This window comes from Enhydra lutris, unplaced genomic scaffold (assembly GCF_002288905.1).
Source record: "Enhydra lutris kenyoni isolate GAN:26980312 unplaced genomic scaffold, ASM228890v2 scaffoldscaffold6, whole genome shotgun sequence".
Taxonomy (NCBI): Eukaryota; Metazoa; Chordata; class Mammalia; order Carnivora; family Mustelidae; genus Enhydra; species Enhydra lutris.
The window spans coordinates 33339672-33362353 of NW_019154090.1; the positions used below are offsets into that span (position 1 = coordinate 33339672).

Sequence of the window (22682 nt, forward strand, 5' to 3'; positions counted from 1 at the left end):
TATACTACAGTACTGGAGGTCAAAGTACGAAATGTATCTCCGTGGATTAAGCTCAAGGTGTTGAAACTCTTTTTCCTTCCACAGGCTCTAGGGGAAAACCCATTTCCTTGCCTTTTCCAGCTTGTAGATATCTACATGCCCTGACTCCTGATAATATCCCTCCAACTTCTGCTTCCATCATCATATCTCCTCTGGTTCTTGACACTCCCGCTTCCCTTGTCTAAGGACCCTTTTAATTACATTAAGCCTACTGGGATAATCCAGGACAATCTTCCCATCTCAAGACCCTTAACTTAATCACACACAAAGCCAATTTTGCCGTGTAAAATAACATATTCATAGGTTCCAGGGATTAGGACCTAAATGTCTTTGGGAGGTCACTATTTTGTTTAACACAGTTATACTGTGAATGTTTTCCTAAACCAAACAATTTAGAGGCTGTTGGCCCATGTACCCAGTTCTCCTTCACAAACCTTTCTCTCCCCACAGCCCTTGCCCAGGGTCCCCACACATATTGTATCTCACTTCTGATCTCTACCACTCATTTTTATATTGGTTTCCCATTAGGAAGACACGTAGATCCATCCTTGATGTCAAAGCGTAAAGGAAGGGAGGAAGCCAGTTGTGCATGGATTGGAGGAAAGACATAAAAGGCAGAGGGAGGAATCAGTTCTGAGGCTCTCAGGCACCAGCAAGCCTGGCCTGTTGAAAGGACAATAGGGCAGCCCATGCAGCTGGGAAGAGTGGATGGAAGTGAGGGTGCCAGGTGGAGAGGGTAGAGAGGTAATGGGGTCCTGTTCATGGAAAGCCCCACAGGCCACTTTTATCACCAGAACCCTGGAAAGACAATGTCCATCCTATCTTTTTCTGCGTGATCTGTTTTGGCTGTCATGATTAATGAATCATTTCAGGGCTTATAGTGCTATAGGCAGGCTGATCACTGAAAGGGCAGGTGTCATGATTTACCTTGATCTTAGTCAATGACTGGAAATGTCTTTTTTTTTCCCTTTCAGCTGCCCTGGTACTCCACAAAAGACCCAAGTCTTTACCCAGGGTAAATGAACCATCTCCCTGGGGTAGAGAGAGAGGAAAAAGGCCCTTGCCTCAAAGTCTGAGAAAATCAGTCTAGGGAACCAGCCTCATTCCTTGCTTCTTGTAAGAGCAGATGAGAATTCCCCTTACACCCCCTCAGTTGCAGGAACCTCTGTGCCATTCATAATGCACACATACATGTGTTTTGCATATAGACCAAGTAGACACTACCGAACTCCTGAACTCTGGCTGGTCCCGGATGCTGAGAGTCGGGACCCTCCCCCACTTCGCCCCCCTCCCCCGCCCCCCTCCTTCCAGGCAGAGGAAGTAGCTAGGGCTGGAAGGAGCCACTGCTTCACAGACTCATTCTTCTCTGGATTTCCTGCCTCTCCCGCCTGCCAAATCTCACTTCTGAAAAGCCCGGCTTCACCTTCTATGAGTCAGGTCAGTTGCGGAAAAAAACCTGATTTCACATCAGGCTGTAACGCATGAGCTTTTTGGTTGTATGTGGCCTCAAGCGGAAGCCTGGGTCTCCCATTGGTGCTCTCTGCCTTTGGCTGCTGAATATGGGCTGCTGAGGAGGGGACCAGAGGGCACTGGCCTGCCCTGAAGTCCACAAGGACAAACAAGGCCACTGTGCACTCCAGAGGCCCGGGGCACCAGGCTGTGGGGTGTTTCCTGTGTTCCCCGTAACCTGGATGTGTTGCTCATTATTTGATCATCTTCAGATGGGAGATGTGACAAGCTGGGGAGTCATGGCCACTCCTGAGCACATCGACAGCTGAAAAGGGCCTTTGTCTCATGGTGCTTCTCGTCATCTGGGCTGGAGCCCAGGAGCAAAGGAAAAGGGGGAAAAAGCAGACCAACCTTCCAGCTCCTGACTGAGTGACCTGGCACTGGAGAAGCAAGTGATATGAGCCAGAATTCATTAACAGCCGTGTCATCTCCCCTGTCTGAGTAGCTACCACCGTGAAACACGTTTTGTTATCCAGAACAAGAAAGTGCTTTTTAAGCCGCAAAAAACCCTACTATATTCTTTGTTATTGTTGTTATCAGTAGTTGTAGTAGTGAGAGGAGGAGGAAAAGGAATAGCAAATTCTCTTTCAAATGTCCAAAGGGGAAATCATGAGGAATGTTTCCTGTCAGAAGTGTGAATAGTGAGAAACTAATTATTTTAGAAAGTTTAATAAATAAGTTACCAAAATAGAGAAATAAGGCGAATACAGATTTTATATTAGGGAAATTTGAAGCCATCTAGTTCTGGTGAATTTGGCAAGAAGTAGGAATATGTCAGAACTTTTGTTTATGTTTCTCTTCTCTGAGAAAGACAGGGGTGTTTGGGTAACCCAGTGTCTGGGATACATGGAACGGGGTGATTGACAGCTCTGTCAAGGAGAGTGCTTTCTCTTTTGTCATTGGGTTACTGAAGGTACCACATACACAAATAATATCCGAAACCCACCTAGAAGTATCCCAGAGATAGCCTCACACAGCCAATTTACATATGGTTCAATGGCAAGATTTCGTGCACAATAGTTTATAGTCAAATAGGTGTATACACCACATAGCATATAGTCGATATATGACACTCAGATAAGACTGTATATGGACTTATGTGGTGGTTGAAATATATGTCATTCTATAATATATGTAGAATTCCTACCTTCTAACCACCTTCTTTCCCTTCTATGGAATGCTGATTTGATTTTGAAATCTTTTGGATCTTTCTTTATATAGACAGAGTAAGCAATGGCCCTTTGTAAAATGTGGTCCAGGATCCAAGGAAGGCATCTTTCATCATTTCACACATTCTGATGGATGATTTGAAATCCCGTCATCAGAATGTCCTTCATTAAAACTAAGATCTTGACTCTTATTCAAATAGTTTTATCCCTGAAAGCTATTAGTCAAATACTGATATGAAAAAACTCAAGAGCAGATTTTGAGGGGACCTGGGGGAAGACAAAAACAGAGGCAAAAAAAATAGGGAAGTGAGGGTCTTTCTCAATAAACTTCATGAGTTCCTAGTTTTGACACAAGATAATTCTAGTCCTAAAATATTACAGGGAAAAGGACAATTCCTTGTTAATGTACAGGCTGAATGACCTGACAAAACCATCACAGTTCCATTTTGCATTACTAGATACACCAAGATAAGTGAGTGAATGCGTGAATGAATGAATTCTGACCCATGGATGAACCACGGTGAAAGCGGATATTGCTAAAAGAAGTAGGAGATAGGGGATCAAACATGTGGCTTTTTTGGTCTCCATTCTTTTAGTTTTTTTAAATCTTCCTAGACACGGTTGTTCCAAATACAATTAAAAATAAAACGAACAGGTGGCTCTTTGATTTCAACAGGCAAAGAAATGCATTTACCTCTAGAACGCAGAGACTATCATTCCTCAACAAGACCCCTGCCAACCATACTTCCGGAACAATGTTTTGTGAAGATCTAATTCCCCATGGCACCCATGTGGAAACTGGGGGGGGAAATCCCTTTGGAGCTGGTACATGACAAGAGGGAAGAGAATTAGAAGACCAGCTCAGGGGCCCAGGTGATCAGAGACCCATGGTTACCTGAGTTGAGGTGGCAGCTTAAACCTATTACGCACATCGTCAAAGCGGTTCCCCAGGTAAGGAGTGTCCACCGTCAAAAATATGGCCTTGTAGCCCTTCCGCTCCGCCCGCTGCACTAGCTGCTTGGTGACCTCCCGGTCCTTGTAGATGTAAAGTTGCAGCCAGCGAAGGGCCTCAGGACTGGCATCTGCCACTTCTTCAATTGAGGAGGTGGACCAGGAACTCAGCATCATTCCAGTTCCCAGTGACCTGCAGGCTGTGGAAGAAAGAAGATGAAGACAAGCCTAGCATTTTCCCTACTCCAAAGCCTTCAGGTTGTGATTCAAGGGGCAGAGAGGCAATTAGGCAATTAGGCAATAAGAAGTCAATTCTTTAAAAAGTTGGAAATATACATTCCTTCTACACTCTGCATTGATCCAGGAGACCAAAATGAGCCAAATAGCCGAAGATGTGTTGTGTGTAAGTACGAAAAAATTGGAACAACCCAAATCTCCAGCCTTAGGGGATTGGATACACTGTAATTCATATATAAAATGAAAGATACACACCCATTAAAGGTATTACTTTTGTGATGGTTAATTTTGTGCATCAACTTGACTAGGTGATGGTTCCCAGAATTTGCTGGAATACACGGGTTGTTGCTGTGAAGGTATTCTATAAAGGAGATTAACATCTAAATAAGTAGGTTTTGAGTAAGGCAAATTGCTCTTTGTAATGTGAATAGGACTCATTCGACCAACTGAGGGCCTTCCCTGAGGACTGGTAAGAAGATTCCCTTCAGACTCAAACCACATCAGCTCTTCCCTAGGTCCCCAACCTGCCAGCTTATCCTTTAGATTTTTTTTTAAAGATTTAATTTGTTGATTTATCAGAGAAAGAGAAGGGGAGAGAGCACAAGCAGGGGGAGTGGCAGACAGAGGAAGAAGTGATGCGAGGATTCGATCCCAGGATCCTGGGATCTTGACCGGAGCTGAAGGCAGACGCCCAACCGACTGAACCACCCAGGCGCCCCTACTCCTTAGATTTGGAACTCGCCAATCCCTGCATGAACCACTTCCCCAAATCAATCCCTCCACCCTCACCTCTCATTCTCTCTCTCTCGTTCCATATATGTACATACTCTGTTTCTGACTATTACAGTTATAAAAGATAATATTATTTGTGGACACAGAGAGATTTTCAAGATATATTTAAAAAAAAAAACCAAAGTCTACAAAATGACACATATAGCATAATTCCACATTTGTACAACAGTGATGATTGGTATATAAACCTAAACAAACTGATTGCTAATGATCAGTCAGAGTATTATGGGTGAGTTTGATTTTTTCTTCCTTTTTAACTTTTAAAATTCTATCTTTATAAATTTTGTTCCAGGTGCATTCTACCATTTCTGTTGCATTTTTAAATTTTATAAAATACATATGCTAAACATTCCAAATAGACAGCAGTGTCCTCACTGTGGGGGACTTTTTGTGCAAGATATCAAAAAATGAGCACAGTGAAAGTGAAAAATAATTTGATAGACTCACCTACCCGAATGTCTTAGAGAACTTGAAAGAACAAGGGTGATAGGCTTTTCACTAAAAATAGGTGAAAGGCAGTAAAATTGGGGTCAGCTTTAATGGAGGAGGAACTGATACAATGTTTATATGCCAAATACCAAATATGGCAAGAGACAATAATAAATATATAAAACGGATTATATGACCCTGAGTCATTCATCTCAGCTGTGTGCCTGACATATATCAAATGGAATTAAAACCAGTTGTCCAAGTGACCCTCACTGGGTGATGTCGAGAATGCAGTGATGTACTGTTCAAGATACTACATTGAGAAGTTAAGATGCTTCCATGCTTCTCAGGCTTTAGGGGATAGCCAGATACCCCAGGAGCACTTGTGAAAACACAGTGTGCAAACATCCCCCCAGAATTTCTGATTCAGTGGGTCTGAGACGCACCCTGAGAATTTGCCTTTCCACCCAGTTTCTGGGGGGGTACTGATGCTGCCAGTCCCCGTACCATGATTTAAAATTTAAGCAGTAGTGGTTTCACTTGATAGTAAATTTCTAAGTTCACATGGTAATAAAATGGATTTGTTTTTGATAAGTGTGACTTTACCTATGCCTTTGAAGGTGTTTTTCACCCCTGTTGTTCAGGTGACAGTTCAGATAAAGAAGACATAAACTGGAGATGATCTTGTTCATGGATCACTAACCTGTCCCTCTGAGTGGGCCTTTGAGAATTCTCTCAAGAGATTCATGACTTGCAAAATCATGTCCAAAAACCTGCATTTTGGGACACCTGGGTGGCTCAGTTGGTTGGGCATTTGCCTTTGGTTCTGGTCATGGTCCCAGGTCCTGGGACCGAGTCCTGCATTGGGCCCCCTGCTCAGTGGAGAGACTGCTTCTCCCTCTCCCTCTGACTCTGCTCCCTGCTTGTGCTCTCTCTCACTCTCAAATAAATAAAATAAAATAAAATAATATTTTTAAAAATAATAAAAGCCCACATTTTATTAAATAATAACACATGTGAACATCTAGACCATTGCCTGATTTTCATTAAGACTTAAAACAGGGACAATAAGTCCAGGTCATCTACTACTGTTTGGAAGGAACACCAGGGAACACTGATCGGGTCAGGATCCCCTAACCATCAATTTATCATAAAGAAAATATGTCCTGAAGAGGATGTGACGTAAGTTCCCACAGAGATGGAGAACTGAGTGGAATGAAAACCCAGCATGCCTGACCACTCCTCCAAGGCAAGTGATCTTTCTGGAATGTTCAGATGCCCACCGACTCCCTGGTATCAAGCATAGATAAATGCACTCCCCAATCCTTCAGGGCCATGACACCCAAAGGTAGTAGGTTTGCCACATCCCTCAAGAATGTCATTATACCAATAACTCTGAGAAAGCAAACCAATGGGTAGGACCTGCTACGTATCACCCGTGCAGGGTGTGGCTACACAAAGGGGTTCAGCTAAGAGGACCACCAAACGTTAGAACACCTTCTGTAGCTTATACACCATGTAGATGAACAGCTGTTCTGTCAAGAAGGATCAAAAATGCTCAAAAAGATCTTGTGGGGCACCTGGGTGGCTCAGTGGGTTAAGCCTCTGCCTTCAGCTCAGATCACGATCTCAGAGTCCTGGGATCGAGCCACGCATAGGGCTCCCTGCTTGGCAGGGAGACTGCTTCCCCCTCCCCTCTGCCTGCCTCTCTACTTGTGATCTCTTTCTGTCAAAATAAATTAAAAAAAAAAAAAAGATCTCCTTGTATTCAAGAGAAACACCTACAGACACTCCACAAAGACCACTAAAATCCTTAAGCTATCATTCTTGCAGGAGGTGCCAATTTTCACAATCATTTTGCCTACTTCCCCTGGGTAGGCATGTCCAGAGAAAAGCAAGGCCAGCTCATGACCTCTACTTCCTGAATCTCCTGGCTCTGGTACTAATGGTTGCTCGTGTCATTCGTGCTCAAGGTTTATTTTTCAATGATTAAATCATATGGGGCTGAAAATTTGAGTCAAAAACCTTCAAAAGTCTGAGTTACCAATGCCACCAGTGGTAGGCATTTAATAAATGCTTGGTGATCTAATGAATTTATTCCAAGAGAGTTTCCTGGATGGAAGGAAGGAGAATATCAGAGTCTGTGCTGACATAGTCTGAGTTGAGGCTAAGGTATTATTTCCAGGAGAGAACAGGAGCAAAGCTTAGAAGGCTTGAGGCTCCTTGGATCTGTGATCCCCTTCACTTGTGATTATGTGCTGTAAGAAAGGCAAATTATTGATGAATTACAGTCATGATTTTCAACACAGCTTTCTGTGAGAATGAGATGAGGGACCCTGGGATTTTATAAGGACCATTCAGAGAGATGATCAAAATTTGCCTGTTAGAATATTGAAACACTTCCATTCCAATCGGTAAATAACCATAGCTCTGAAGTAAATGACCATCGTTCTTAAGTCCCTTCAATGTGGCATCACTTCCTTCTCTCCTCAAGGAACCCCTGCCCACCCCCTACAGGCCAGGAATTTGAAAGTTAATGCCTGGCAGAGCTGGGGGTGGGGTGGCATTCAGGATGCTGTTAGAACACTAGAAATGAGCATCTGATCATCTCTTCTAATTGGTTCAGTTCTTTGTTGAAATGATCGCTAAATATTTCAAATGTCATTTTTGCCTGAGAAATAAACAGAATACCCTTCTAGCTCACATTACTCTTTTGGGGACAAAAATTGCAAGATTTTAATTTTATAAATGACTTGGCATAGTTAGACTTTGTTAAGAAGTTCTAAGTAGAGTCATCCTAGTCTAGTGCTTGAAAGCACAAATGCTTCTGAAGTCCCTTTTCTCTCCCTATTCCTTTTTCACAATGAAACCGACCTCCAACTCTCAAAAGCTGTAACTTTCAGATTTCATTTTAAAGGGACAGTGGTCTTCTTGCATGGTGTAACGTTAAGACTCTGGTGCGTACTGTCTTTTCACAACTCTTAGCAAAAGAGGGATCCCATCTGAGGCAGTGAAGACAAGGCCCAGTTTCTTGCCTCTAACATCAATCAAATTCTAAAAATCTTGGCTTTCATTATAATCAGCTTATCCTAGAGATAAAGTATCCAGCACCATCAAGTAAACACTGATCCCATAGGACATCCCACAACTCTATTTCCTCACTTCCACTCCCTCCCTCTTTTATCATCCCTAAGCTATATTTTCAAAAATAAACACCTAAGAGATGCCCCAGTTGCCCAGTCAGTTTTGTATCTGCCTTCAGCTCAGGTGATGATCTCAGGGTCCTGGGATCAAGCCCCGGCATTGGGCTCCCTGCTCAGTGGGGAGTCTGCTGCTTCCTTTCCCTCTGGACTCTCTTAAATAAATAAATAAATAAATAATCTTAAAAACAAAACTCTTAAACTTTTAATGTTCTAGATGTATTCATATTTTTTTTTCTTCTTTATTTAGGGACACCAGTCATACATTATGCCATTGCTATAAAAAATGCATATGAGATACATGTACACACATATCACTGAAAGAGACACGAGTAAGGTTGTGGATATTAAAGCCCTAGAAATGATAACAGGTGATAATATACATCACATCATATGATGGATTGAGAGTCAGAAGGTCTGAGCTACTGTCCCAGCGTTGTCATCTATGAGGCACATTTCATCTGCAAAATATCTATAACCACAGCTGCTCTCTTGTCCACTTCCTAGCTGGACAGTCCACTGAGGCAAGGTTTGTGAACATTTTCCATGTAAATTCTGCAGCCATGTAATTGTAAAGGAGTAAGTTGGAAAATGCCTAACACCACTTGGAAGAAGAAGTCCTAGATAGTCTTATAAATTCAGAATTTTGCCAAGGACCTGGGTTTCTTATCATTACTCATAATCTTCTCTACACCCAGCTTTTCCCTGCATTGGTTTTGATCAAGACACCCATTCCTCTTTGTAGAGATAGCATCAAATGCTCACTACCTTAAGCAAGAAAGCTCTCGAAAGGGAGAGGAATATTTTCCAGGCCAAGGAACTCTGTGAGAGGGCTGATACAGGAAGAGAATATCAAAGGAGATAATTCCTGCATTCCCTGGGTATACATTCCTTTGGAAAGCCAGGGAGAAGACAACAGCAAATATCTAAGAGGTGCAACCAAAACATGCCTTTCCCTACCTCCTACTTCTACCCCTTATCTGTCTGCAGATTTCCAAGGAGGGTCTGCAGAGCAGATCTGAGGGGCTGTCAGCATTTGCTTAGTCAGCCGTCAACAATAATACCTGGGAGAAAAATTTTAAAATTCTCACTACTTTTTTTTGTTGTTGTTGTTTCTCTACTTTATTTGCAATAAAACTCCAAGTATAATAATACAGAAATAAATGAGTTTAATATTATTGTTTACTATTACCCACAATACTGTCCCTCCCACACACCCCAGAATGGACTACGGGCTAGTATGGAAAATACTGCTGCATTCTGTTTAACAGAATCAAAACTATCCTGGGATGCACCCACAACAAAGTTTTTTATTAGCGTTAAATCACATGGTCTAGGTAGGGTCTACAAGGGTCTGCAGTAATCTGGCATCAGATCCAGTGTGGTTCTGCCTCCCCAAACTGCCATTCAGTAGAGTTAACTCAATTTTGTATGCTATGGAAACTGTTATCAACCACCGAAGTTGACATCAAGTCATCTTAGATATAAATGCAACCAGCTAGCATAACAAGTAGCATGGAGGACGAGGGGAGATGGAGAGGAGTAAGGAGTTGAGGGAAATTGGAAGAGGAGGTGAACCATGAGAGACTATGGACTCTGAAAAACAATCTGAGGGTTTTGATGGGGCAGGGGAGGTCGTGTGTGGGAGGTTGGGGGAACCAGGTGGTGGGTACTAGAGAGGGCACAGATGCATGGAGCACTGGGTGTGGTGCAAAAACAATGAATACTGTTACGCTGAAAAGAAAAAAAAAAAAAAGCATGGAAAGCAAAAAATAAATAAATAAATAAATAAATAAATAAATAAATGCAACCACCTCTGCAGTCGATACAAAATCCTGAAACTCCAGTGTATAATGATTCAGCTGGGCTAGAACAGGTCAATAGCTTTGCGAAACAGCAGGAATGGGCAGAATCCACCCAATGGCTAAGAAAGGCAATCATGCCTCTAGATGTTGGCAGTGTCTCATTTTCCATCAAGCCTTAATGGAAACATTTATTTCTGATCTAGGTAGTCTGGATGTACGGGAGAGAAGACAGGAAAACGACTGTGAACTTAAACTGTAGGGGACACTCAGCCTGCTTGCCCAAGTTCTTTTACTCTAAAACCAGGACCTTAGAGGAAACTGACCAGGGATGGCAGGGTCGGGAGCGACTGGCTCCCAGCTTGCCGGTGCCAGCTGCATCCTGCCATTCCATCTGTCTGTCCTCTGTACTGGTATCCCTCTGAGGAGGGCACGGTAAATGCGCCACATTTTCTCATGCATCATCCCTTGCTAGTTTTAAAGTCAAGGAATTAAATCACATTATCGTAAGAGCCCCTAGGCACATTTCGCCATTAACAGATGTGTTTTACAACCTTGCTTATCTAGAATTTGCCCAGCTTCCTAGAGTTTAAGTTAGAAGCAAAAATAAACAACAAAATAAAAGTAAAATGGCAGAAGATGAGAGAGAAGTTTCTCAAGGCTGAGGCAGCATGATTTACCGCTTCCAAATGTTTTAACGTGCAGCGCAACATTCTCACACCTATAAAGGAGATGTATCGCCAAACAAAACTGAAGTTTATCATGCCAGGCTTGACAAGAGGGGGAAGGATCATACATCTAGGAATGATACTCATCCACAGCTACCACCACCACCACAACAGAGGAAAATAAAAACTTGGGGCGCCTGGGTGGCTCAGTGGGTTAAGCCGCTGCCTTCGGCTCAGGTCATGATCTCAGGGTCCTGGGATCGAGCCCCGCATCGGGCTCTCTGCTCAGCAGGGAGCCTGCTTCCTCCTCTCTCTCTCTACCTGCCTCTCTGCCTGCTTGTGATCTCTCTCTGTCAAATAAATAAATAAAATCTTTAAAAAAAAAAGAAAAGAAAAGAAAAGAAAAACTCGTGGCTTATCAGTGGAAGTAAAATGTCTATTATTTGAAGCATTAATTCGTGTAGATCAAATCATATTCCCAGAGTAGAGCAGAACCAATAAACAATGTGCTACGTGGAGCCCAAATTATTTCTTTGAAAATAGTTCTCTTTTATAGGAAAGGTGAGTTAAATTTCCGAAATTGTGTGTTTAAAGGAAAAAAGGGTAACATGATGAAAGCATTTAAAGTTATTTTTAGGTGCATTTGTTTACAAAGCTCCTGCAAAACTTAGTCACCAAGACAGCTGTGCTGAAAATTTTGTTGAGAAAATGCATTCTGTCCTCTGCACAGGAAGTCATTGTGCAATGGGGAAAATATGCAATGACAAAGTACCAAGTAGATGTGTGGTTCGAAACTCAGCATCTGACCCACTAGGGTGTTTGCACGAACGGCCACTCTAACATCCACCAGCTGTGTCATCCTTTCTTAGCACAGGAACTGCCATTCACAGGCTTACGAAAGAGGCAGTGAATACTACTGTCTGCATGTCTAAAATTACTCTTGTGATTACTTGGAAAAATAATGTGAAATTTCCACTATACTTTTGCGTGAAATACTTAGATGTGGTCAAACAAATCTTAATTTATGATTTAGGGAACCGAAGCAATCAACACTGCCAAGAAAGGAAGGAAACCGGAGTTCATCTTTCCAGTGCTTTCAGGACGGTCCAGTGTCTGAATCAGGAGCAGTTTAACCTTGAGGGATCACACAGCCACTCCCTTGGAGAGCTGTTTTTGATTGTATGGAAAGATCTGCAAGAAACAGTCCTCGTGACGTCTGTGTCCTCCCTTTCTTGCATCTGCTTTGCTTCTGGGACAGAACTCTATGTTAGACTCAAACATCAGCTTTACTGTAATGATCCCCAGGTTATTATTCTGTCCTTATTAAGTTGTCAGTTCCCGGCATAACTGGCAGATCGCATGGAGACCACACCAGAGTCAGATGCCTATTATGACGGGTTCGAGGAAGATCAAGCTCGCCCTTGACCTCAATCAACCTCGCAAAGTGTAACAACCTGGGTGTCAGGAGACACCAGGGAGCCTCTGACTTCTCGCTGTCATGCTTTAATGTCATCAGGCACACTAATCATTGGAGAAGGAGCAATCTCATGCTCTCCAGAAAGCTGCCCCAAGAGCTTAAGTTCTGGTGTGAGATACTAGAAATTGTACCATTCAGTGCTGGTCTTCAATGTAGTAAGAGTCTAATTTTTTACTAGTTGTTTTTGATTGATGAAGTTGGTCTTAGTGCAAAGTGATTTCAATGCTGAATCTACCATTTTTTGGAAATTTTTCTGGATATAAATGGCTCATCTTTATATTTATCTATGCATATATACAAAGAAGGTCCATAATCCTTTAATATATGTGTATGTGTATATATGTATATGTGTATGTGTGTGTGTATGCATATGTAGTGTGTGTGAATTGTGTATGCAGAGGGTGTGTCTACTGAATTTTAATTGCTGGTAAAATATGTCCAAAACATAAAGTTGAGCTGAAATAGGTTGAAAACAAAGGTGAGAATTGATTCTTTTTTTACTACAATGAAACCAAGAGGTATTCCCTTCCAAATATTTAATGATGTAATTTGGACAAAGTTTCAGTGAACTGTCCTTTCTTCTTTTTCCTCCTTAGTTTTTTTTTTTTTTTCTCAGTAAAAATGGCTAAAATAATGGATGAAGACAAATAACTGAATCAGACTCTGGAGTGAAATGAATCTTGGTTCACACCCCATCTTGATCATGGACCAGCCCTAGACTTTGGTCAAGGGCGCCCTTGTCTTCCATTGTCAAATGAGGAGAATGATAAATGATAATTACCTCACAGATCTATTGTGAGGATTAATGATAGGAATGTAAAGTCCAGCATCTGGTGCATAAAAGGCACTCATTTCAGAAAAAGTAAAAGTTTCATTTAAAGTAAATCTCCTGCTTTTCCTGGGTTTAGGTAAAATTGAGAATAATGGGGATATTTTCCTCATCGGTATGCTGAAATGTATACCTACTCGGTCACCTAGTACAACACATAAATATATAAATCAATAAAGCTTTCAAAAATACATCATTTGGGTCTGGAGCAAAGGAAATGACAATTTTTCTTGCTGAATGGTCTTTCACTCAATGTTAAGGTCGATCACCTAATCTCGGAAAATCCAGAAAATTCAACAGCTAAAGCTCTCACCTACACCCTAATTCAGTGCTTTGGGGTCTGTATGGCTCTTTGTGTTACTTTGCAATCTGTTCCACCTGCAGCTTAATAGGTGGTCAAGTCACAGCTGAGTCCCAAAACTTCACTTTGGAATGTTCTGGCCTTTTAGGCTCAAAAAGAACGTGTTTAGATTTAATGGTTTTATGGCCCATCAAATCCTGTGTGGTAGCCTCTAATTGCATCCAGGGGCAGGAATTTCTTTTAAAATCTTTTTTTTTCTTTTTTTCTTTTTTTTTTTTTTTGACAGTTTACTAAGAATTTGCTAATACGCTGAGCATTCCTGGAACGCGTTAGGTGGGTTTTGGTTTTTCTCTATTTGAGGTCCCGGCACTCCCTCATCTGGCACTTGTGCACATAACAGCCAGAAGCAAAGGGATGAATTAACAATCTCTTCTCCTTCCTCTTGATTTTTCCTATCATTCCATGAAGGCTGAAATTCAATTTCATTACAGCCACAGTGCCTAACACTGGAGGGAGTTCCATGATCATGTCCTAAAAGCCTCCGTGGTCTAATAAGCATTTTATTTGTTCTTTGAGAAGTCAGAGATGCTTTATTTCTCTTGCGAGATGGAAATCTCGCCTCAGGAGACTATCTGCTTTACACGGCACTAGGGTTTATGCATATCATTGATATTTCCTTTACTATGCGGAGTATGTGGAGACATGATTCTGTGGTCATCCTGGAAGCTCATAAGAAGAATAAAACTTAACAAAAAAAAATCCAATAGGGTTTCAAATGGACGCACCATTATAAGTAGAGACATTTGTATGGCTTTGTAAATATTATAAGAGTTGTCAATTATTAAAACGTTAACTAAATCATCTAGTGCAGTAAATGTCTTATTCATAACACAGTGCACGGCAAACTGCTCTCTACTCAGTGCTTCTCTATTAGTTTCCTTCTGTCATTTTTTTAAAGATTTTATTTATTCATTTTTGCTATAGAGAGAGAGCACAAGCTGGGAGGAGAGACAGAGGGAGAAGCAGATTCCCCACTGAGCAGGGAGCCCGATGAAGGACTCCACCCCAGGACCCTGGGATCATGACCTGAGTTGAAGGCAGATGCCTAACCGACTGAGACACCCAGACCCCCAGTTTCTTTTCATCTTGAAAGAATTTTAGGAATTGTTTTTGTTATTTTTTTTAAGATTTATTTATTTTAGAGAGAAAAAGAGAGCACAAGTGGGGGAAGGGGAGTAGGGGAGGGAGAGAGAATCTCAAGCAGACTCCCTGCTGAGCACAGAGCCCAACATGGGGCTTGATGGGGGGCTCAATCCCACGACCCCAAGATCATGAACTGATCTAAAACCAAGAGTCAGAGGCTTAAGTGACTGAGTCACCCAGGCACCCCAACTTTTAGGAGTTCTAATTTTTGTTTAAAATTCAAGCCCTTTTATTTAATGCTTCTGAATTTTGCTCAAGGCTCGTATTTCCTAATGAGTTTCATATTCTGTGGCTTTTCCATTCTCTCAAAACTAAAGGGATAAAACTATAAAAACACAGAATGTTTGCAGTTAATATTCCAAGACTATAACATAGAATTGCCTTAGGGTTCTTGCTGCAGTTAATGATACTTGGAAATATCAGTCCCTGACCAGGATCTTATAAGCAGCGTTGCACAAGTGATTAATAACCCAGAACAAAGTATTTATCCTCTACAAGCCTCAGTTTCCACAAGCACAGGAATTGGAAAAAGATCCTTAGGGCTTTGGACTCACATTTTATGGTCAGTAAGACATAGATGAGTTAATGAATGCAAATTGCCTGGCACACATTGATAGCCAAGTAAATGGGCTATCGTCATTTTTCACAACAGTTAATTTGCATGGCATCTCTCAAACATCTATTCGTGTTTTCAGCAAGATCCAGAAATAAATATGGTTGCTGATTTTCCTCTATCCCCAGTATGCAGCTATGAGAAATGAAAATCAAAGGCATACGAATGCTCATTCCACCATCTACGCTCTCTGAGGCTGGCATGGAGGGCAGGGGATAGAGGAAAGGGTGGGCTCTCAGAAGGGCAGTTGTCTACCTTGAATGGTTTCTCATTTAATGGAATCTTAAATGGGGACAGAATCATTTATTTATACCCTGACCACCACCACACCACCCCGCTGCCCCTCCCCCCGCCAAAAAACTATTAAGATCATCTTCCTTTTGGTAATTTTCCCGTTTTGGTTTCTGACGTTTTCTCATAACGGAGATTTGATCTTCGTGCTTGCCTTCGTTAGCAGAACCCTTTCTTTAAAGAACCGTCCTATCTGTCCTGTCAAACCCCAGCATGCAACAGGAGCACCTCTGTGCTCAGTGACACACCTAACTTTCCCGAGAGCCCTGGGTACAATCCTGACCTCTTTAGGACATGGTAAGCAAACACTGATCGTGCTTAAGCAGCTGACTTTATCAGTGAGGAAACGTAATCCTCCTAGAGAGTGAAAATGACCTGCCACAGAAGTGAAACTAGTTAGTGGTGAATTTCCACATAAATCAGGTGTCCCAGCCTGACAGCCCAGGGGACACTTGTAGCCCACAAAAGTATTTGCTTTGGCCTCCACGTTATTGCCTCAAACGGTGTTTTAGAGAATTTTTTATTTATTTGCCAACATTTAAAAAACGAGAGATTACACATAAAAATCAAGGCTTCTGGCTTCTCTTGAAATGTTGGGATATCTGGCGATCCCCACATCCTCATTCTCTCAGGGGACAGTAGTTAGCTAGCACTGAAATGCAGCTGCCCCCTTCCGGGGAACCTGCAATCCCTCCCCCACCATCTCCACCACTGAGCCTGCACTGTTGTTTTCTTAACTTCATCTCTCTCTCTGGATATTTATGTTACCAGTCTGACCCTCAAAGCTATTTTTGAGGTCCCTGCATTAAAGCTTAAAACAAAAATACCTTTAGCGAAGTAAAAAGGGCGACTTTCACTCCCGTTAAAGTGCAAATGGAGTGTACTTTTCTGAAAGTCGGTTTTTTTAATATGTGGAAGAAATTTGGGGGACCCTGAAGCCAAATAAAAAGTGCACCCCCATTTTGGTAAGCTTTTCCCAGCATTATTCTCATGTAATTCTCAAAGGACCACCTAGAAGTAAGAGTTCTTATTCAACTAAGTTTGCCAGATATAGTAAATAAACACATAGGATGACCCAGTTACAAAGGACTTGCTGTTTACCTGAAATTCACATGTAACTGGCTCCATATTTTATTTGGCAACCTTACATTCATGGCCATTTTGAGAATGAAGAAAGAGTAGTTCCATTGGTCACTCTTCAACCACAAAGCCGTATAAGAAAAAAGCTCTCTTCTCTGGCCCAGTTCACACTGGCGACAGGCCCCAAAGTGGTGGGGAGAAAAAAGTCCAAAAGACCCTTGAAGCCAGGTTCTGTGCAGTCTGGAGAGCCAACTGAGAAGGTAAGATTGTGGTACTGTGGTAACTTCCAGAACTTTCTGGATGCCCATTCTAATTATGAGTTGAAAAGTGAGAGAGGGAGGGGAAGGCAGTCAACAAAAGGTGTGTTAATGGCCAGGTAATGCCTAACCTTCCTATCTGTCTGCTCCTATTGCAAGAGAAAATGTCAGGCAAAAATTTGCAGGTTCTGATAGAAATCATAAGTAACAGAGGGATATATCCTGAGCACCAACAGCATCTATTCCTGGCACACATGCCTTCTTTCCTTCCAAAGAACATATCCATCCCACAATCAAAATATACCAACCAAGGTGGGTCATGGGCTGACCACCATCAGCTTTCAGGGTTAATCTAAATATTAAATAGACCATCCATCCACCCATGGTAGTTGGACCATAGAAGAAATCTTTAGGAATGTTGAAATCCTTAAAGGAGGTTTCTACCATGAGTTTGGATATAACGCCCTCACAGGAACCTGATCCAGTCTTAGATCCTTAAGTACATTGTGTATGATCTTCCATCGCCAGTTCCTCTGTATCCTCAGGGTTACCACACCCTCTGCGTTCTTACTGTTCAACCCTGTCCCAATACTGATCCTGTATCCAGCTCTCCTGTGGGGGGTAGGGGAGCACCGGGGCTGCTTTGCATGCACCTACAGTGATAAACCAATTACTTTTAGGGGACTGTAATTGACAGATAAATGGGCTTCCCCTCATGACATGTATGGGATTTTCTGGAAATGGAAAGCAGCACAAGATGGTTAGGAGCAAAGATTCTGGAGCCAGATTGCCTAGGTCTGAATTCTGCTTCTGTCACATATGAGTTGTGGGATCCCGGGCAAGTTATTCATCGGCTGGGTGCCTCAAGTTTCCCATGTGTCAAATGGGCTTACTATAGTACTGCTTCTTTGGGCTGCCCCGAAGATTCAGTGCTTTAATATTTGTAATACGGTGCTTAGAATAGCACCTGGAACATGGTATTTGCTTTGTAAGTGTTTGATAAATTAATCTAAAGGAAGACTCCAATAAGTACTTACTTAAGAATGCCCCCTGCTTAGTACTAGGAGGAAATACTGTTGCACAAAATAGTCCTATCTAGGCCATCAAATTAGTGTTTGTTTGTTTCTTTCTTTCTTTCTTTTTTTTATTTGACAGAGATCAGAAGTAGGCAGAGAGGCAGGCAGAGAGAGAGGAAGGCAAGCAGGCTTCCTGCTGAGCAGAGAGCCCGATGCAGGGCTCCATCCCAGGATCCTGGGATCCTGGGATCATGACCTGAGCTGAAGGCAGAGGCTTTAACCCACTGAGCCACCCAGGCACCCAGCAAATTAATGTTTGTAAGTGAGTTTTCTTCTCATTTTTCTTTCATCCCATCCCCACCAAAAATAGGGAGCCCTGATCTTAGAACCATCACAAGGGAGATGGAGAGTAAGTCCTGTCATTTACTCATCAAGAAAACTGCCTTCTCTGGAGCTCTAGCTCTTTGCCCACAGAATGAACATAGGGACACTTGTCAGGTATCACATAAAGGGATATATACATATATTTGGAATCTCCGGGATTGGTGGTTGTTGTCGAACCAAGTGAGCTCTGTTTATTGCCTTCTTTTATTTCCTCTTCCTCACTGCCATTCTCCTCATGGTCCCTTATCTATCTTTTGTTTAGTTTTTATTGTTCCTATCTTACAAAATAGTTCAAAGGGAAATTTCTAAATATGGACCCAGAAGAAGAAGAATAGAAAGTCAAGAGTAATCCCATCACTCGTCAATAAACATAAATAAAATGTAGTCTGCATTCTTTGCCTTAATAAATAAATGTATTTTAGGGCCTTACCATGGTTTGTAACCACTTTTTAAAAATGGTACTGCAACATCTTCCCATATCAATACACTCCTTCTCTGATATCATTACAAAAATGTACGCCATTTCTAACATACCCTGTTTTTGACAACCAACCTCCAATTACGGGACATTTGGGTGGGTGTATTTTTTCTAATTTTTCTCCTATTAAAAACAACAAAGGAATGAGAATCCCTGCAGAGATGTCACTCTTCAAAGTCATAATTTTTTCCTTGGAATTCCTAGAAGAGCACTTAGAGCATCACATGGAATTCAGTGATTTTCTAGAGATACAATTCCACTCTATGCTCTTCCCATGGATATTTGAAAATGCACATTTTTCCTTCCACCCTCCCCACAGTCTAATTTGAAAATAATAACTTGATATTCAGAAAATAAAATATATAGTTATAACTTACGTTTATTTGGTAGCTAGGGAAATGAATAATTTTCATTTTTTTATTGGTCATTTTCATGTGTCCATTTATGAATTTTCTTTCTTTTTTTTAAGGTTTTATTTATTTATTTGAGAGAGAGATCACAAGTAGGCAGAGAGGCAGGCAGAGAGAGAGGGGAAGCAGGCTCCCTGCTGAGCAGGGAGCCCGATGCGGGGCTGATCCCAGAACCCTGAGACCATGACCAGAGCCAAAGGCAGAGGCTTAACCCACTGAGCCACCCAGGTGCCCCATTGATGAATTTTCTATTTGTCTTTTCCTACTTACATCTTTTCATCTATTTGGGGTTCATGGTATTTCATTATTCAAGTATAAGGGTTCCTTACACAGAAAGGTCATTAATGCTTTGTCGCCTCATAGTTTTTCAATTTGTTTTGTTTGCCATTGTCTTTTCAATTTTTGTAGAACTTTGACAGCATGGAAATTTCTGGGGTTTGTGTTGATTTGTTGGCTGTTGTCTATAGAATGCTTGGGAAGGCCTCTTTTACCCCAACTGTAAATGGAAAGATATAGGTTTCCTTCTTTTTTTCCCCCCTTCTCCCTGCCCATATTTCAGGATTACCATAGACAAATGGCTGAGGCCCCAAGACCACTTCTCTGTGTGTGGTCCTAGAATTTAAAAAGTTCTAGACTCTAACCTAAGTCTGTCCAGCATAATCTGTGTCATGCTGATATCCCAGGCAGAATTCTGTGGCAGACATTTCAAGAAGGGAAGTAAATCCTTAAGATCTGTGATACATGGAATTAAAAGGCTTTAAAATAGTATTTAATTCCTGCTCTTTGGGCCTGAATTTCCTGCCCTGCTTAGCATCAAAAGAAGTCAGATAGAATTCATCACCAACTTTTATATAAGTTTCTGAAGCAGAGTGGGGAGATTTATCAACTGTGCATACCTTTTCAAATATTCATATTTTCTAGGGGACTAGGAAGCTAATAAATTAGCCCTAATAAGAAATTTCTTTACATCATATTTGGATTTCTCATCTCTCTGTCTCCTAAGGCAGTTAGAAATACTCTATCGGGAATATAATCCATTCGTAAAAGAGAACAGCGGTCCCAGACCATGACAGAAAACTCAACCAATCAGGTCATTACATTTGCTGTTTCCTTGTGAGAATCGCATGGTTTGGGGAAGTAGGAAGGGCTTTGAAAGAAGGTAGCCATAAAGTTGAATCCCATCTCTGCCACTACCTAGCTGTATGACCACGGGGGAGTCAATTTCTCAAACCTCCATTTTCTGATATGCAGATATTAATACACATAATATAACTAAAAGCTGTTGAACCAACACTCTGCGTGCAAGGCACTATTTTAAGTACTTTATATGTGCGAACTCATTTAATCCTAATAGTAACTGAAGGAGGTGAGTACTATCTTTATCCCCATTTTATAGCTGATCAAACTGAGGCACCAAGAATACCTTGCCCAGCATCATAGAGGAGCAGAATATGCAAGAACAGGTATTTGGATGGCAGCGTCAATGATCTTAATTTCTGTGAGCGTAAAAATATCCAAGGACGTGTTTGCTTGATGCATACAGAGAAAGAAGTCACTAAATGTTAGTCCTCTTCTGTGCCTTTGGGGAGGACTCCCTTCCTACCTCTCACGGTTGCAAGCTCTCCGTCCTCATGAGCCATGCATTGCATAGCCGTAGCCCCAGCGCATATTGGCATGCTGACCCTCTGCCCCAAAACCGAAGTCGACAGGTCTACTTCCGCAACATTCCGGAGCATCCGTGGATATAGCTTCCATCTAGAATTGGGGGGGGGGGGGGGAGTTTTAGAATTTTAAAATCATCACCAAAGCTTTGACGTTTCATTTTAGTTAAAAAGAGAAAATATCCTTTTATTTTTCCCATCTGGCAAATTACAAAGTTAAAGGAACAGGGACATTTTTAATGTTTGTGAAGATAAGAGAATAATGAATGTCACAAGTTACTGTTCTTAGTGAGGTGTGATTAACATCTGGGAGGACTTGCCCATGTGAGCTTTGACACAAGCATGTGGATTGCCAAGACAGTCCAGACCAGATCACCATCTTGAAAAAATGGCCCCATTTCCTTTTGCAGTGAAACCAATCCCTTAACCACCTTTGATACCTTTTCTGTCCATATGGTTTTACTTAATAAGAATATACAAAAAAGTATCACACATAATGTAGCGTTTGGAGTCTGATTTCTTTCACTAAAGCATAGTGCTTTTCAGATTCATTCACGTTGCCAAATGCGGCCATAATCATTTCCTCTTGATGGATGAATAGTATTCCGCCATACAGCAGTGCCCCCGTCTGTTTGCCCATTCTCCAGCTAAGAGACATTGGAAGGTTTCCAGTTTGAAGCCGCTATTAATAAAGCCACTATAAACATTCACATAAATGCTTTTGTGTGAATATAGCTTTCATTTCACTTCCTCCAAGTCATTTTGAAGATGGTATACAAAAACATGGAAGGCAGACTATAAGAAGATAGACTATGTTCAGTTTTTCATTCATATATATATATGTCCAGTTTTTCTCATATATATGCATGTATATATATATATATATATATATATATATATATATATATATATCAGACAGTAATCTTAGGTAATTACTTTTAAAATTATAATGTGGTTTCTTCAAAATCCTTAAACTGAAGTCAGTATTCTTTGAAGTACGGTGATGAGGGAAGATAATTTTCTTAAGTTTAATGGAGCATTTTCCTCAAAAAAGTTACTTGGCAGAAACTGGAGTTTTGGCTTGAAGAATTTTTGACTCCTGAACATGATCTTAAATAACTCTTCCTGCAATTCTTTCGTGTTGTAATGAAAATGATCAATAAACCAAGAACCAAAACTTTAAGAGTCAAATTTACAAAAGGACAAGTTCTCTTCCTTCTTAGCAAAATTTATATGTCTTATTTGTTCAGGATTATTTCTCTCATTAGTCACTGATTAGAATGGAAGAAAATGCAGCTCTGTTTCTAATGAGGTCTAAGACCATAAACATGTGTATAAGACCCACATACATGCCTAACCAGCACTCATCTTTCCTTACTTAGATGGAGCTCTGCTTCCAGAGAGACCAAGATTTTCAGTTAATACAGTGAAGTGTGATTTAGAACCAGAGTAACCAAAATAAATCGAACCTCCAAAGTCTTGACTGAAGCCTACTTCCTGTCACAGAAGAAATTCTGCCTTCATGTTGCTTTAGGTCTGTAATCTAACCCTTCTTCACATAATAAAGTAAAAACATCCAGCCCTTGAAAAGCATAATAAAGAAGTTTTACTGTGCGATTTCTCTGCAATTCCTTTGAACATCATAATTGTCATTATTTTCTGTCATACCGCATGCTTTGCTGCTGGAAGTCTTTTCGTTTGGACTGACCCCCATAGCATGCTTCTTTGATCTCCATTTTGAGGGGGGAAAGGCAGAAGCCTTGAAGAGAGTTTTTATTACCAATCATCTCTAAGTGTATTATTAAAATGAGAGAAAAAGATTTTAATAGCAACCGTTAGCATGCTGGCCTTGGAAGGCATTAATATTTACTTAGAGCTGAGGAAAC

At 41.2% G+C, this 22682-nt stretch overlaps 1 protein-coding gene across 1 annotated transcript in view; it reads right to left on the bottom strand.

Annotated features, from left to right (window-relative positions):
- LOC111141817 (hydroxyacid oxidase 1) overlaps nucleotides 1–22682 on the bottom strand; it is a 50349-nt gene that overhangs the window by 22810 nt on the left and 4857 nt on the right. Inside the window, exons 2-3 of the mRNA XM_022494646.1 lie at nucleotides 20739–20890; nucleotides 3613–3868 (exon numbers count right to left, since the gene is read on the bottom strand). Of these exons, the coding sequence (XP_022350354.1) occupies nucleotides 3613–3868; nucleotides 20739–20890 (408 nt within the window). The remainder of the gene's footprint in view (nucleotides 1–3612; nucleotides 3869–20738; nucleotides 20891–22682) is intronic.